Source organism: Naegleria lovaniensis (assembly GCF_003324165.1).
Source record: "Naegleria lovaniensis strain ATCC 30569 chromosome Unknown tig039, whole genome shotgun sequence".
In the NCBI taxonomy this organism is placed as follows: domain Eukaryota; phylum Heterolobosea; class Eutetramitea; order Acrasida; family Naegleriidae; genus Naegleria; species Naegleria lovaniensis.
This window is the reverse complement of record NW_025407861.1, coordinates 285,180-301,027: the sequence shown is the minus strand read 5'-3', so window position 1 is coordinate 301,027 and position 15,848 is coordinate 285,180. Positions and strand designations below refer to the sequence as shown.

Here is a 15,848-nt window from a genome sequence, read left to right as displayed (position 1 = left end):
GGTTTCTTGTCTCACACATTATATTGAATGATACATGAACGGATACTTCGTTACGAAAAATAATGCCAGAAATGATCCTCTGAAGTCTAGCATCACAGTGCCCAGAAGACGTTAGGAAACAAAGAGAGTTGAGTCATGATGTCACTTGCTGCTTGCGTTGCTTAATCCATCTTAATAAAAGATATTTCTGCTGTGCTCATGTATTGAATGGGGTAAGAGGCTTGCCAAAAAATTTCAGCATTGTCACATTTGTTGGACATGGGTTGTTGGTCCGTAAGCTCCTCCCTCTTGTGAAACCTTCATGGTACAATAGTCAATGAATTGTGATTTGGAAATGGATTTCGACTCAATGTTTTCTTTTGTTGAGTCAGTTCCAAAATGGTTCAATATGTTTTGAAAGACAAATCTGGCACACGAGTCAGGATCTTGCAAATGCTTTGGAAGTTTCTCAAGCTCAAAAGGCCTTAATTGCAAATAATTATAAATGACTTCGAAAAATATGGCCATGTCACGAAACGAAAGGCTTGACGAAGAATATTGTTTTTTTCGTGACGGATTATCAGTATCTTCCACAAGTTGAGGGCATGTGATAGTGGTAAAGGCAAAATCTGCAGTTGTAACCTTGTTTCCTTTTGCATAAACATCATAGATCGGTAAAAGGTTATGGAAATGAGCATGTGTCCGCTTGGGAGGAAGATATTCGTGAGCGAAGAAGTATTTAGAAGCCATCACGTGTGACGTTTCAAACACGAGATCAGGAAATGAAATTACAGTGGATTGAGGATTGGAATTTTTGGAGATGGTACTGCTGTTATTTTGTAAACCTGGTTGTGGTGATGAAGTACCAGCCGGTGTTTCTTGGCGTTGATTTAAATTTGGGCTGCTCTGGGTCTCTGGTGGTGCCGTTGAAGTTGTTGAAAATGTGTCATCTCCATTTCTATTGGGTAGCATTGGTTTTTCCGAGTCGGAATTGGTTGCTGTCTCGTACGGCTGAGTTGTGGTGTTCATGAGTTGTTTATCTCCACCTCCATTTTGAGTTGTTGTATAGGGTGACCCAGAGCTAATGACTTCATAACTCGAAGGAAGATTTTGTATCTTCATGGCAGAAGAAAATCGGTCTTTTGAAATTCTAACATCTTGAAATTGTCTATAAAACAAGGCATACCATTCTTTAATTTCTTTTATCGGAACTATTTTCAATCCAATTTGAAAATAATATTGCCAACAAAGAAGAGAAGTAAATTCAATCATTGGGTTTAAATGTATAAATTATTCAATTTCCGATATGATTAAAAAATTTTTGAAGATATATATTTGGTTTTCGAATATTGCAATCATGATGACGATAATGAAGGAGTAAAATTAAGAAGATCAAAAAACAACGCATGTTTGGTTACATCCTATTCATCTTGATCCGATCCAAACTTACGGTTTGTTTTTTGATGTATCTCTATCACCGAATGCCTGTCCAATTGCTTATTGCCCATTTTTTTCTTCTTGGGTTTAGTTCATCAGGTTCGATTTGCTGTATTGGAAAGATTTACAATCAACCTGATGTTTGAGGAGCACTGAAAAAACAAAGTTTTTAACCTTGTTATTGTCCTGAAGCCCCAAACACTTGTGAATGCAAAAAGCTGTAAATCCAACTCGTCGTATTCAAATTGAGAAATATTCACGAAAAAAGCGTCCCTTCATTGACAGTTGCTTCTTAAATACCAAAAGTCATCTTTCCATTTCACTCACTTTCGGAACAATACTATTCTATTTTGTACGAGTACGAGTTCTATGAACTCAAAGTTTCACCCTTCCGCAACGGCTATTGTCTTTTATTGATGAATGATGAATTTATTTGGTCCAAATACGAAATGCAATGTCGTATGCCCCAATCTCGTCATCCAATACCTTCCACTCCACTAAACAAAAAACTCAACACAACCATCTCCAGCAACAACAACTCTGAATGATGAATCGTCTTTCTGTTCTCTTGGCAGCCTTGCTGCTACTGACATCTGCTTCCTTTCTCATGGCCATTAAAATCGATGATCAGAGATCGGGTAAAGGACAAGTAGAACTCCAAACTAATACTCTCAGTATTACAATTACAGGTAATCGGAATGTACCCATGTTTGTATTGAGATTCCTCAATGAAAGCACTGGTGCAGTTACATCGGGATATAAGGTCCAATTCGATCGTATTCATCAACGGGATGCCTCTCATCAAATTGTTCCATCCAGTAATGTTGCTTTGGCTAGTTTGGATTATAACTTTTCCAATTTCCAAACCGACACGGATGGTAGCGTTCATTTCAATATTACATCCACTGGAACACCTTCGTTTGAATTTAGAATTCACGCCACACCAAGTGCCAATTCCTTCAAGTTTGATACTGTGGTGAGAAATGTTCAAGAGTCGTTTTGGTTTAGCTCGGCCAAGTACTTGGCTTTGTGTTACAAGACTTTGGATCGTTCCAATGATAAGAGTATTGACCCAAGTGTTAAGGGAAGAAGAGGAGATTTTGGTAAAGCCTACTTTGAAATTGTGCCAACTGGCAAGACCAATAGGGATGAAATTGTCAATGCTACTCTCTCTGCTGAGTCTGCATCTGTTTGTGTCGAATATGCCAGATGGAATGGTACCGAGATGGTTCACGATCCAACCATTGGTTTGATGAATGCTGCTTTGACTTTGAAAGCATCAAGCGTATTAATTGTTGTCATGTTCATTCTTGCTATGCTGTTCTAAACGAGCTTGAATAAATGACTACTGACAGTCCTGCTACTATGAACACATCATGATATTCGCAAAATTAATCATGGCGCATTATTGATTTATTCAGCAGAGACAGGAGTAGCCATTCGAATACTATTGTAATGCTCACCGAGAGCATAATACTTCTTGTGATAGGTCACAATCAAGTTGGATTGTTCTGGTGTTTGTGATTTCGAATTACTTCCCATTGTGACAATACCATTGTCTTGAACAATTTTCAAAACAAACTGGTCCTGACACAAATCGAGAAAGGCTTGAATTTCTACTTGACCTCCCCACTCACTACTATGTTCCACTGTGTCTGCATATTGATCCATTGTTTCACATACATCCATAACAAATGGAAAATAATCATCTGCTTTTCTTCTCAATTGATTTGCAATTAAACTTCTCAAGTGAAGATATGTAAATCCTGTGCTTGACGATAAATTCTTCAGTTCTCTCTTATTTTTCTCTGAGAGTTCGTTATTTGCACGTATTAACAAATCCTTTGTAAATGGATTTGTGGTATCTTTTAAATTAATATTCAATTGATCCGCAAGAGATCTATACAAACAATGACCATCGGAATCAATCTCATGAATACACCAATTATTTTCAAAATATTGTTGAATTCTCTGAATTTCTATATCCCTCTGAGATACTCCTCCATCATTTAAAAACTCTTGTTCTGCTTGTAATCGTTGTTCTTGTTGCTTTTGAACTTTCTTTTGTTTCTTCTTGGCGTTTTTCTGTTTTCGTTGCTCAGCTTTCTTTTTCTCTTCCTCTTCTTTTTTTGCTTGAGCAGATAGTTTTGAAGAAGTAGATCCTCCATTAACCTTTTCATCATGAGGTTCCGATGATGATTCCTCCTCATCAACCGCACTGGACATTTTAGCCTCCCACAACTCGGTTTCATGAGTTTGTTTCAATTGTTGCATACGTTCCTTCCATTTGTTTTCATACTTTTTCTTTGCAGCTCCGGAGAGCTTTTGTAATTCCGCTTCCCTTTCCTCTTCGAGTTGTTTGATTTCTTGTTGATGACGAGATTCCAATTCTTGAAGTGAAGTCATTTTTTTTTGGGTGATGAAACCAAGTCTTGTTGATCCATGTGCTGGATCTTAGCATGTTCGAACATCCTCTAGAGAACCTTGAAGTGGTGCTTCTGTTGTGGCACCAGTGTCAAAAGGATCTTCAAGAACAATTGTTAATCATCGAAAACACAATTTGAGCTTCATAAAATTTGACAAGGATCCATTTCAATGAATTCCCAACCCATTAAAAAAAAATGTCTTCACGAAAAACAAAGAATGAAGTTATTTTAATATCGGATGATGACTCGGAGCAAGAAACACAAGAAATTAATAATTATTTGAAAAGAAAGGAATCCACTTCTCAAAATTCCGAGAAGGAGGATGAAGAGGAGCAATCCCATGCTTCGAACAAGAAACGAAAAATTACTAGTCTTGATGTAGTTGAAAATAATTCCGCTCGATTTCCCATATCCGAAGAGGAGAGCACTAAAAATCAATCAAAACTCAAAGAGAGTACAAATTATGAAAATCCTTTTTTCCAAAACATTCCTCTTTATCAAATGAGAATTATTGTCAGCTATTTAGATTTTTTATCCTTTTTGAAATTGTCACAAACATGTTCTTTTATAAGGACAGAGTATTTTTCAAAAACTGAATTTTGGAATGCATTAAGCGAACAAGTAATTGTTCATTCTCTTTCACCTAGCTTGGTCTTTGATAAATCAAGCACAGAATCCATTGCAGTAATTCCTAACAAGTTCTCTCTCGTCACGTTACGCACCTTTTTTTCTATTTATTTTGAATCCTTTAGTTTCATGAACCAAACGAGCCGTTTGGTTTTAGATTTTGACAGCTACATGTACAACACTCTGGACAAGAAAGATGTTTGCCTAATACCAAGCTATTTTAAAAATTTAAGAGATCTTCAATTACTGAACATCAAGTTTTCTGAAGCAAAAGATCAATTGCCAATTATCAAATCCATCATCTCGAACCAAATGACTGGTTTAAAGCGCCTAAAAATCACCTTTTCTGAGAATAATACATCAAACCGATCATTTTTGGAATCTCAGAATAATTTATTGCATGAAACAGAAACAGCATCTGAATTTTCAAAATTTTTACCTTGCTTGCAAGGACTCGAGGCGTTTCACATTGGAAATGTCATAGGTTGCACAATCTCCTCAGAAAAGTGGACACCACAATTGTCCTGGACAGAGCTCTTGCAAATCGATCAAGTTGCTCAGGAGACTCTATTAAGTTTTGGTGTCGAGAATGTATTGTCATCGGATTTCCATAAGCTACTATTTGGAGACCAGAAAATACTTCCTCGACTGGAAGAATTATTTGTTCGAAGTGTTATGGACAATTGTGGTGCTTTGACTGACATGTTCCAACGAGCAAGTTTGAAGAAGCTCATCATTTCAGACTTTATTACTAACAATGCTAACGTGTTCCAATATATTGTGAAGCAGTTACCAAATATTACATACATGGACGTGAAATTGGTACCTTCAGATGGAGAAACGAAGCCAGATGGAATGGTTTACCTAAAAAGCGACTCGTTACGTTTCTTGAAATTTAGTGATTTCAACAAATTTTTTGATTCCAATTTGATACAATTAGATTTACCAAATATTGAGCAGTTAAGCTTGGAAAATTTTGGTGAAATATCCATACTTCAAGAGAAGTTGCTTCATCTGACGAAACTCGAGATTAGAAACTCAATGATGTTAACAGGACAACTTCATTCAATTTTATCCAAATGTGCAACTTCCGTGTCGTATTTAATCATTGATTCATGCCCCAATGTGAGAAATATTCACATCTTAAAAGATGTATTTGGAGAAAAATTTGCATACCTTCGACACTGCCAGATATCCAACTGTAAATTATTGGAAAAGGTATCCATATCATGTATTGGTGTTGGAGTCGAAGATGTGAAATATCTGTACATGCAGAACTTGTCATTATCAAATTTACAGAGTTTACGAGAATTTCGATGTGAATATGGAACTGATCAAATTACGTCTCGAATAGTTTCTCTTAATCTTTCCTATTGTGACGGATTGAAAGTCCTCCATCCTGAAGCGTCATTGAAAACCATTCAAAATTTGTCTGTCACAGGAGGATGTGAATCTAATTTATGGAATTCTATCATTCAAAATTGCTTGAAATCGGCTCAAGAGTTGAAAACACTCACACTCCATTTCAAGAACAGCATATTGGTCCATGCTTTTGCATTCAGGCTCTCTAATTTGATCAGAGACATTCCACGAGTCGAAGAATTCACACTAAGCTCCAAATTCTCAACGAACACCTTCATGTTCAATTTCTCATCTTTATCCTTAAAGAAATTGAAAATCATTTCAGAAAATGAAAATCCTGTAGATTTTTACATTACTACACCCCTACTGGAGAATTTAGAATTAACACGTATCACGAACATTCGAATCAAGAGTAATCATCTTTCAAGTTTGAATGTCACTCATTCCAACATGCGACAATTATCCATTTCTTCTGACAACAACCAATTATCAAACATGGAAAATATTTACCTCAATACAGTCACTGGAGAAGCATTGCTAAAAACCCTATCTCAATGCCCTAATGTGAAACGCCTCACCCTCATTCAAGTGGACAGCAACGCCATTGTCAAGACACTTTTACCAAGATTTGAATTTCTTGAAAATCTGTACATTTCTGGACCTGTTCGGAGATTTCAACTCATTCCCTCGTTGCGAATGGTCAATATCATGTCACAAACTCTGCAGAGTGTGATCGTGCCCAAGATTGAAACGAGCAAGTATTATCAATTGGCGAAATTGAATCTCTCGTTTTGTTCCAATCTCTCGAAAATTGATATTGAATCCAAAGACACAACACTTCCATACCTGAGAATGGTAGATGTTCGAACTACTAAGGTGCAAGATGCATCTCTCAAAAAGATCATTTCAAGAGCGCCAAGATTGAGTTGTATACGAGCAGGAAGTAGTGCTGTGAGTGAAAAGTTTGAAAAGGAAATTAAGCAAGGAAATAGAAAGGCCAATTTTACAAAGAAGTAAATTTGAGAGTTTTCAATGTCGAACGTGACCCCTCTCGCATTTCGAATACAATGATGTCATGAAGCAAAACAATGTATGCAAATATATTGAAAGATATTATAATCCTAAATGGATTTTGATTCAGTAAGGTATGAACCATTTGTGACTCATGACACCAAAACAATATCAAAAGTTATCAAATCCATATTATTTGCCTCGCAATAATAACCCCATTTTAGTGTCTGAGGAATTAGCTACCAGGAAGGTCTAATTTTTTGGTTGTGGCTAAACAAGAAATGTGATCAAGTGCAACTAAAATTTGTTGCAAATTTGGATGTATGAAAGACAGACGATCCAATTTGTACGTCCACTATTGAGGCTGCACATTTAGCAAAATTCTGACAATTTTTCCAAAGCGAGTTAAAAGTTTCTAGCGTTACTCCACTTGCAATTTCTTTTGCTTGCTCAGCTGTCTCACTGTTTTCGTGCGACATCATCACGAATTTGAAATATCCTAACAACAACTATTGACGTTTCGAAGAAGTAGAACCAACTTGAAAACGAAGGTTTAAATGATGTTTTACTCCTGCTGGAATAAATAACTCTATACCACCCAAGCATAACCTCGGTCAGGAAACTCTATCAATTTTGCCCTCAATAAAAAATGTGTCATGTTTTCAATCTCGCAACCTGACCAACAAAAAATTCTTTCTTAAATTTAAATATTTATGGAAGAATGAAAAGAAAAACAACCATCAATCGCATCTTGCAAGGATTAAATTCCCACAGAAACACATTGAGCATCAACAGTAACCATATTTATGTTTTGCATTCTTCTTCATCCATGAAATCAAACACCATATTTTTTAATGCGTTGATGAAACATGTTCCGAACAATAACAACAAAATTAATCATCCAGCAACAACATCATTCGGCCAAATACGTTCCTACACCACTACAAATTGGTTGAAGGAAAAAGAAGCATCAACAAATGATAGTGATGTTACAAATACTTCAGCACCTTCATCCTCCGAACCAATCACTCTCAATTTGATGGATTACAAGAAATGGAACGCGCAACAAGTGGCTTCGGTGTTGACTTCTCCTAAATCTTTGGGTGGTGCTGGTTTGTCGGTTGATGATGTGAAGCCTTTGTATGAGGCTGGTTTTGATAGCTCATCTCTCCACAACATTGCTGAGAATATCATGATGGATGGTGTAAAGTATGCCATTGATCAACTTCAAAGCACTTATAACAAGATTAGCGTTCCTCAACTCTCCGACACTTGTCAAACGGTTGTATTTTGGGTGCTCGATCAATTAATGACCAGACAATATTCACTATGGCAACTGGAACCAATTGCAACAGGAGGTGCTGATTTGAGTCTTGATCAAGCTTCTTCATTAGATGACAAATCTCTCTATACCATTGCAAAAACTGTAATCTCTGCCAACGATGAAGCTGCAATGAAAAAAGCTCAAGACATGGGCATTGATTTGACCACTTGCACACATTTAGTCGACTGGATTCACAACAAGTTGAAAAAAGATAATTTACAAGTACCGTTGTTAAAAATTGAACAACATTCAACAAGACCAAACTTTCGTTATTTCTCACCTGATGAAAGAGAACGCTTAACAAAAGCGGACGAGATTCTTAGAGGTGCAATCGACGTAAAGGCAAAAACAACCAATATGCCAGAGCAGCATAAACGGTGGTATTTGTCGTTCTGTAATTTAGTGCTCAAGGGACAAAATCAACATAACAGAATGCCCAAAGAAAAAGAGAATTATGCTAAAGATTTACAAATACTGACCATCCAAGCAAGAGACATTGTATTCAACAATGTAAATACTGACAATATATTGAGCATCTCTAATTTCGAGACGGTGATGAATGACATGATGAATGAACAGTTAGCAAATAAGAACAATCTCGAAAAAAATCTGTTCATGAGAGATATACTTGTTCCCTTAAAGACACATTGCAAAAGCTCTTCGAAGTTTGTAAAAGATGTTCTAATTCCAACTCGAAACAACGAGATAGCAAAAGATTTGTTACCATTTCTTCCAAAATTGCAAGTAGATTTGTTTGATGAAAATGAAAGAAAAAAATTAGACCAAAAAATTCGTGAAGGTTCAACGATTCATGTGATCGGTCCGTCGGGTGTGGGTAAGTTGAATATATGCAATTTGGGTTAATGGTAACATGTAGTATAGGAAAAACTGCTTTGGTAAGTTGAATTTGATGGCAATACAAGTTGATTTGTTGTAAACTGTGAATACAGATTACAAGAAGATTAGGTGTCAATCCAGGAATCATGATAACATGTTCGTCTTTAAATGATTCGTCACGTCTTCCTGAGAGAAGTTTTGACAAAGCCTCTCTTGGTTTAAGAAAATTCATAGAGCAATCAGAATCTATCATTCACCTCTACGCTACTGCTAGCCAACTTGTTCAATGTAATCTTATTGCAAGATTGATATCCCTTCACACTTCGTTGCACATATGGGAACAAACAGATGACAAAACACCCTTTGAAAATCCTCTCCAAATGTTGTCTTATTCTCAATGGAACGGAAATACACTTACTTCGTCAGAAATATTTACGAAATTAATATCAATTAATTGGCTATCACTGCCTGCAGAAAGATTAAGAGACTTCACAATTTTTTTGATCAAGCGATTATATGTCAAATTGAAGTTAACGGAAGATCAATCTTTTATTATTGCCATAGATGAGGCAAATATTTTCTCATATCTCCAAACTTCATTGCTGTCTTTTAATGGTACTCCTCGAGATTTGTTGTCATTGATTGAGTTTGAAATTTCTCTTCTGCGAGAAAAGTGTAACATGAAAATTAGTGATATGTATTGTGGAACCTTCTTTACGACCGACATTGCTGACATTATTCAGTCATCTATTGGGAAAACAAGAGATATAGCACATGTTTACTCTTGCATTGGTTTAGATGAAATTAATTTTGACCAAGCATTACAGTTATTAGGAACAATGTATGATGTTGATGCAATTTTAACAGCAGCAAAGATCAGCAAAACAAAGCTTGGTCATTCTATTGGACACATATTCCCAACCAGGAGAAGAATTATCGGTCTTGTTTCAGAAAAAACTTTACCATCTTTCAATTTGATACGTGTTATTACAGACATTTGGAACGAATTTGTGGGTCAAATAGAACAAACAGTATTAGAGAGATTTGATAACAAAACAGAATCAGACTTTATAGATGCTTTTTTATTGCAAGTGATGTTGATTCATGAATATTCATCCTTTTTAGGAAAAACAATCACCTGTAACAGACAACTAGCCTCTTCGATAATAGGATCTGGGTTGGCAAAACCAAATTTTGACTTTTATGACGTTGATAACAATGATCTGTATTATTTTGATGCCTCTGATCCAATTCTTAGAACGGTTGCTAAAAAAATTTTAGAGAACAAATATCCAAACTTGAAAACAACCGCTCATAATCCAATGACAGTTTTGCAGCAATTGCTATTCGTTCCACAAAACAAACCATACACATGGAACCTAGTATTTTCTCTTCTATTGCAACACCATAGCGGCAAATTTATTAAGGACAATGAGATCATTTCAACATTCATCACCAACAGAAGCCCATATATTTCATTGAGATATCTTTATTTTGTGATCAAGTCATTCATTTCGTCCGTTGATTTTTATCTCAAGCATCACAATTCAAAATGGGCACAAGTAGTGCTAAAAAAACATTCTACACGAGACAAAAAGACTTTTGGAGATGTGTTATATTTTCATTGCGTATCAAACTACGACAAACATATTAACAAGAAATCTAATATCAGATTTCAAGATATTATTGATGGATTATATTTTTTTCCTGCTAAGATAAGTCGTCTTGATGGTATTTGTTTGAACTTTTCAGATCAACCTTATGGTATTGTTGTGAGTAATAAGTTACATAATTGTAACAGCATCATCTTTGAAGAGGGTATTAAAAAAGGAATTAAGGCTGTGAATACTCGGTATTTCTATAAACAAGATGATGGCAGCACTTGGCGTATTGGTTGTAGTTGGTATAGCGAACACGAGGCCTTTTTGACAACGTTGGCTAACAATAACAAATTGATTCCTCTGCTGGCACATATTCACATTAATTATAAGCATCTAGCAACAACTAATCCTGGTATTACTACGATTGAATCTACTTATTCTAACAATGGAAAATTTTTAATAATGAACCCAGATTCGAGTAGCTTAAGAAAACTATGCCCGGATTTGTTTAATCTTGTACAACAGAATCTGTTTAACACAGCTACATTCGAAAATCCGAATTTATAGAACAATTTTTGTTGAAAATTGCAAAACTTGTCGCCCTGTTTTGCCTTTGAAATTACCATGAATTTATGGTGAAATTGACACAGAGGAAATCCATGCTAGTAGCCAATGCCAGATCTGTGTGAACCTAGCTTCCTAATGGTGATCTAGCGTGACCCCTCTCGAATTTAGAATAAGATGATGTCTTGTCATTCTAAGATCGGGTTCTCCTCAAGGAATTTTAATCGTAAATGTGTGTTGATTCTATACATGCACCTATTCGAATTAGGTATACTATTGATTACTCTCCACGAGTGATGTTGTTACAGTGTGAGAAGGTTCAGAAAGATATTTCGAAGTATGATATTCACTCAAATTCAAATCATCCAACACTCCTTCTTCATCAGATTCAGCATTGTTAGTCGCGTCTCGCACAGTATTTTGAAATTTACTCTTCTTTTCTCGCTGAGCAATTCTCTTTTTAAGAAAATTCAAACTCTTCTCATCCATCAATTCGACAAGATAGGATAAACTTTGTTTCTTTCTCTTCTCTTCCATCATGATTTTAAATTTAATGGCCCAATCCAATGAGTAGCTCCAATTGGTAAAATGTACAGAACATAAAAATCTTGGAAAGACATCATTTTGGATCATGTTCAAAATATAGGAATGAGCTTGATTGAAAATGTCCAACGTGACCAAGGAGGACAAGGATGATGACATGGTTTGTGAAATTTTCTTTTCAAAAAGTTCTTGCAAATTTTCACGTATTTCCCAAGGTAAATTAATTTCTTGAGGTCCATAGGGTCGAATGAATCGTTCATAAATCGAAGTGGCCATATGTTTCAAATCTCTCAATTTATCATCGACGAGAGTGTTGAATGGTGTCGACTTGTCCATTCGAGATACAATTTGTTTGTAGACTTTTCTGTATTGATTCACGGCATAAATAAATTCTAAACTTTCTTCACACAATTCATCTTTCATAAAGGAATGAAGATAACCAGCCGAGTGAATATCTTTGATCATGCGTTCCACAGAAAAAATATCTCCAAGACTACTTTGAATTTCATTATCTTCAGCAGATCCCCACATGGTGTTGGCATAATTGTTCATGTCAGAGGAGTTGTTAGAAAGAGGTGAGAAGGCAGAATTTGAAAGTAAAATATTCTTGGATAAGAATTTGAGTTGTAAATGAATTTCACCTGTGACTTTGTGAGTGAGCTTTGGAACATTGTGAAAAAAAATTATTTTTGAAAATCAAAATCGTTAATCATGTTCAATGAATGGATAGTGACATTTACAGATCCATTTTTGAAGGATAGTGATATTTACATGCCAATAGTAGTTGATGATTTAAAATATTGGTTGTTTTCATGGGAGTAAATTAAACTTACACTTTTTGATTTGAGTTTGTACCACTTGTCTGTGATATCTGTTTTGCTATCAACAATGGCGTGTATGGGTATTTCAACGAAACCAAGAAAATCATCCGTTCCAATGGTATCTTCATCCATGACCTATGAATCAAAATGGCAAGTGACAGTTCAAGAAAATCATGTGTAAATTTACACAATTCATTTTGAAAAACCTACATAAACCACTAATTCTTGTTTCGTATCAGTTAAATCAAAACAAAATTCTTCATTCCAAATCGGATCTAAATTCTGATAAATTACTCTCGATTTTTGCTGAATATTTTCCACTACCATCAAATGTCATTTTCAAAATTTAACAAAAAGCTACACACCCATTAACACACAATACGGATCACTTTTTCCATTCACATCTGCAGCAATCAACCTTCTCGCTTCCACTAATTTAATCCAAATTCTTCCGATCATATTGAACGATTCTTCTTCCATATGATTTCCATTTCCGGAAGAATTTTGATGATCATTGATCCAGTCATGATGAGGAAGCATGAAAGGAGGTTGAACCATCATGCCGTTACTGTTGGAATAGGCATGATGATGAGAGGGACGATATAATTCGACGGAGCCTCGGACGCTGTTGAAGACCATTTTTTTTTTATGAAATGACAGTTTTCAAAGCATGATTCATGAACAACAGTTTCAGGAATAATTGTAAATCTCAAAGAGGATTGATTTCATTACAATTCTTCAACCACTTGTATAGGAAAAATTCTTTCAGAGGGATTCAATTTCAACATTTTGGCAACAAGTTCAATAAATTCTCGAGAGTATAAATTAGACGGTATTTTTGTGGAAATAAATTTCTCAATATCATCTCCTCCCATTTCAAAATATTGGCACAATACAACGCTCGTGTTCATGGTCATTAACTGAAAAATTGTTACTCCCAATGCAAACATATCACTTCCAACAGAGAATTTGTGTTCAAAATGTTGCAAATTTCTGTTCATCAATTCTGGAGCCATGAACGAAAGAGTTCCTACTTGGGAGCTGTTCGAAGAAATCAAGTCGATAGGTTTAGCTAGACCAAAATCACCCAATACTACTTGTATCGTCTCTTCGTTCAAGTCAAAATCTCTCACTAAAACATTTCCAGGTTTAATGTCACTAAGGATTGTTAAATACTCGATGAAGATGATAGGATATTTCAAAACACTTACCGATGCAGCATTCCATGTTGAGTGAACATCCAATTTAGTGCTGCACACACTTGCTTTGTTATTTGTCTCAACATGCTTTCCGGTAATCGAATAGACTTATCTAAAAAGAGTGACTTTAAGCTTCCTTTCATCAACTCCATTTCAATGCAAACGTGTGAAGTAACATTAGGAAGGAAGGCATCATAAATTCGAACAATATTTACATGAGATAGCTTTGCCATGGTCAGCACTTCCTTTAAGGCGTCGTTCAAATTAGAAGGATTTTCAACTTTGAGAAGTTTCAATGCTTTAGGTATTTTTGACTTCACATCTACAACACGGAACACACTTCCAAAACCACCGCTGTCGATAAACGAAATCTGGTCATATCTGGAATTCAAATAGCTCTCAAGTGTTGAAATATCGTCCAAAGCTGGAGAAGATTTTACAGAGTGCTTTGAAGCGTTTTCTTGAGTGGATTTCTCGGAGTGAATTGCAAAGCTCGGGTCAGGAAATCCTGTATCCCAGCCAATTTGTGATGAAGTGTTGTTGTCATTGTGCGAGTGTTTCTTTTCCTGACGCACAAACTCATGCGAAGGTTTTTGAATTCTGATAAATTTTCTACTGTTTTCCATAGATGTATCTTGAAACAGTTTCATAAAATCCTTCACGTCTTGATCGTTGTATATAAACATATCTCCGAATGTTGGATCCCAATACGTTAAAACCAAGTCTAGATTTTGTAATTCGGATAATACAAGTTTCACTTGTTCAACCAGAGATTTGAATAAAAAATTGCTGTCAACAGTCACTCTTGCAAGTTTTGTTCCAAGTTGCTGATCTTCGAGTTTAACAACAACTCTTTGTGGAATAATGGGTGGTTGGAAGGACGGTATCATAGGGTGGAATGCTGTCTGCTCTTTTGTGTTTGTCTGTTCTGCCATGAACGGAATTCGATTTAACAATGTGTTTTGATTTTCTTTGTTAAGATCTTGAGAACAGATTTGAACAGAGCTCTCAATAATTCTATCAACTTCATTCATAAAACTATTGTCGTGTCTCAAATCTGAGGCAACAGAGTTCAGCAAGTCATATTGGCTATTCAGTTTTTCCAAAATTGTTTTTGGATCCTTCATGACAGATGCCAGTTCCATAACTCGTTGTTTGACAGCTTCAAGCACAATCTCTTTATCTTTTTTCAAATTCTCAGAAACAAAAGCAAGACATCGACCATTTTGTTTAACAACTTGGAGGATAAATGGTTTGTCTTTTTTCAAATCATCAGAGGCATATCGTAACGACCTTCCATCTTGATGAATGGCTTCAAGAACGACCTCCTTATCTCTTTTCAAACTTTCAAAAGCATAATTAAGAGTATAACCGTTGTGTTTCACTGCTTCCAGAATAAACAACTTGTCTTTTTTCAAATCATCCGAAGCGTAATAAAGAGCCCAACTGTTTTGTTTGGCCGCTTCTAAAACTAGATCTTTATCGTTTTTCAAACTGTCAGAAGCATATTTCAAAGCATCGCCTCGTTGTTTTACTGCTTCCATCATGAAAGTTTTATCACTCCTCATACTCTCGGAAACATTTTCCAACACCTTTACACCTTTTTCTCGAATATCCGATAGTAATTGGCTTTCATCACAGGTGGTATAATTCTTGGATGGCATTAGAGGATGAGGACAGATCAATTTATTTTTTTTGAGGTTATGGAAAAAGTTCTTTTTTGAACCTCAGGTACACTTATCAAAATAGAGATATTTAACTCTGACATGACCTTGGAGTAAAATCCATGAGACTTTGATGATAAATAAAGGGTTGAAGGCAAAAGGAAGTGAATAACTTGGGTATCGTTTATTAAAAATTGCATTTGTTGTTTGTTGTAAATCAACAGAAAGATGGTTGGTAAAACGGATTATTTATTCTTCGCCGCGTGTGCGTGCGCATGTCTAATAGTTGAATAAATAAGATTTACATTACCTTTTCTATCCTGTAATTCAGCAAGAGTACAACACAAATAGATGCAACAAACATATGCATCAGTCTCATACAGGATGACATTATTAAGCGTGCGCTGATTAAACATCCCATGGTAAACCATGAGGCATCCTTTGGACTGAAAT

At 35.7% G+C, this 15,848-nt stretch overlaps 7 protein-coding genes across 7 annotated transcripts; 3 read left to right on the top strand and 4 right to left on the bottom strand.

The window, feature by feature from the left end:
* Nucleotides 1-243: 243 nt before the first annotated feature.
* C9374_009971 (uncharacterized protein) lies at nucleotides 244-1,487 on the bottom strand (the record flags this gene model as incomplete). The annotated part of the gene is made up of 2 exons (XM_044700217.1): nucleotides 244-1,190; nucleotides 1,430-1,487. 2 exons carry the CDS (start codon nucleotides 1,485-1,487, stop codon nucleotides 244-246), a joined length of 1,005 nt encoding a protein of 334 aa, XP_044544522.1.
* Nucleotides 1,488-1,960: 473 nt separating this feature from the next.
* Nucleotides 1,961-2,743, top strand: C9374_009970 (uncharacterized protein; the record flags this gene model as incomplete). The annotated part of the gene is made up of 1 exon (XM_044700216.1): nucleotides 1,961-2,743. The coding sequence occupies one exon, from the start codon at nucleotides 1,961-1,963 to the stop codon at nucleotides 2,741-2,743; it is 783 nt and encodes a 260-aa protein (XP_044544521.1).
* An 86-nt stretch (nucleotides 2,744-2,829) lies between these two features.
* Nucleotides 2,830-3,822, bottom strand: C9374_009969 (uncharacterized protein; the record flags this gene model as incomplete). Its single annotated transcript, XM_044700214.1, has 1 exon — nucleotides 2,830-3,822. One exon carries the CDS (start codon nucleotides 3,820-3,822, stop codon nucleotides 2,830-2,832), a length of 993 nt encoding a protein of 330 aa, XP_044544520.1.
* A 215-nt stretch (nucleotides 3,823-4,037) lies between these two features.
* C9374_009968 (uncharacterized protein) lies at nucleotides 4,038-6,848 on the top strand (the record flags this gene model as incomplete). Its single annotated transcript, XM_044700213.1, has 1 exon — nucleotides 4,038-6,848. The coding sequence occupies one exon, from the start codon at nucleotides 4,038-4,040 to the stop codon at nucleotides 6,846-6,848; it is 2,811 nt and encodes a 936-aa protein (XP_044544519.1).
* Nucleotides 6,849-7,563: 715 nt separating this feature from the next.
* Nucleotides 7,564-11,171, top strand: C9374_009967 (uncharacterized protein; the record flags this gene model as incomplete). The annotated part of the gene is made up of 3 exons (XM_044700212.1): nucleotides 7,564-9,001; nucleotides 9,049-9,062; nucleotides 9,117-11,171. 3 exons carry the CDS (start codon nucleotides 7,564-7,566, stop codon nucleotides 11,169-11,171), a joined length of 3,507 nt encoding a protein of 1,168 aa, XP_044544518.1.
* Nucleotides 11,172-11,441: 270 nt separating this feature from the next.
* Nucleotides 11,442-13,171, bottom strand: C9374_009966 (uncharacterized protein; the record flags this gene model as incomplete). Its single annotated transcript, XM_044700211.1, has 4 exons — nucleotides 11,442-12,371; nucleotides 12,545-12,667; nucleotides 12,743-12,852; nucleotides 12,898-13,171. The coding sequence occupies 4 exons, from the start codon at nucleotides 13,169-13,171 to the stop codon at nucleotides 11,442-11,444; spliced, it is 1,437 nt and encodes a 478-aa protein (XP_044544517.1).
* Nucleotides 13,172-13,260: 89 nt separating this feature from the next.
* Nucleotides 13,261-15,395, bottom strand: C9374_009965 (uncharacterized protein; the record flags this gene model as incomplete). The annotated part of the gene is made up of 2 exons (XM_044700210.1): nucleotides 13,261-13,690; nucleotides 13,744-15,395. 2 exons carry the CDS (start codon nucleotides 15,393-15,395, stop codon nucleotides 13,261-13,263), a joined length of 2,082 nt encoding a protein of 693 aa, XP_044544516.1.
* Nucleotides 15,396-15,848: the final 453 nt, after the last annotated feature.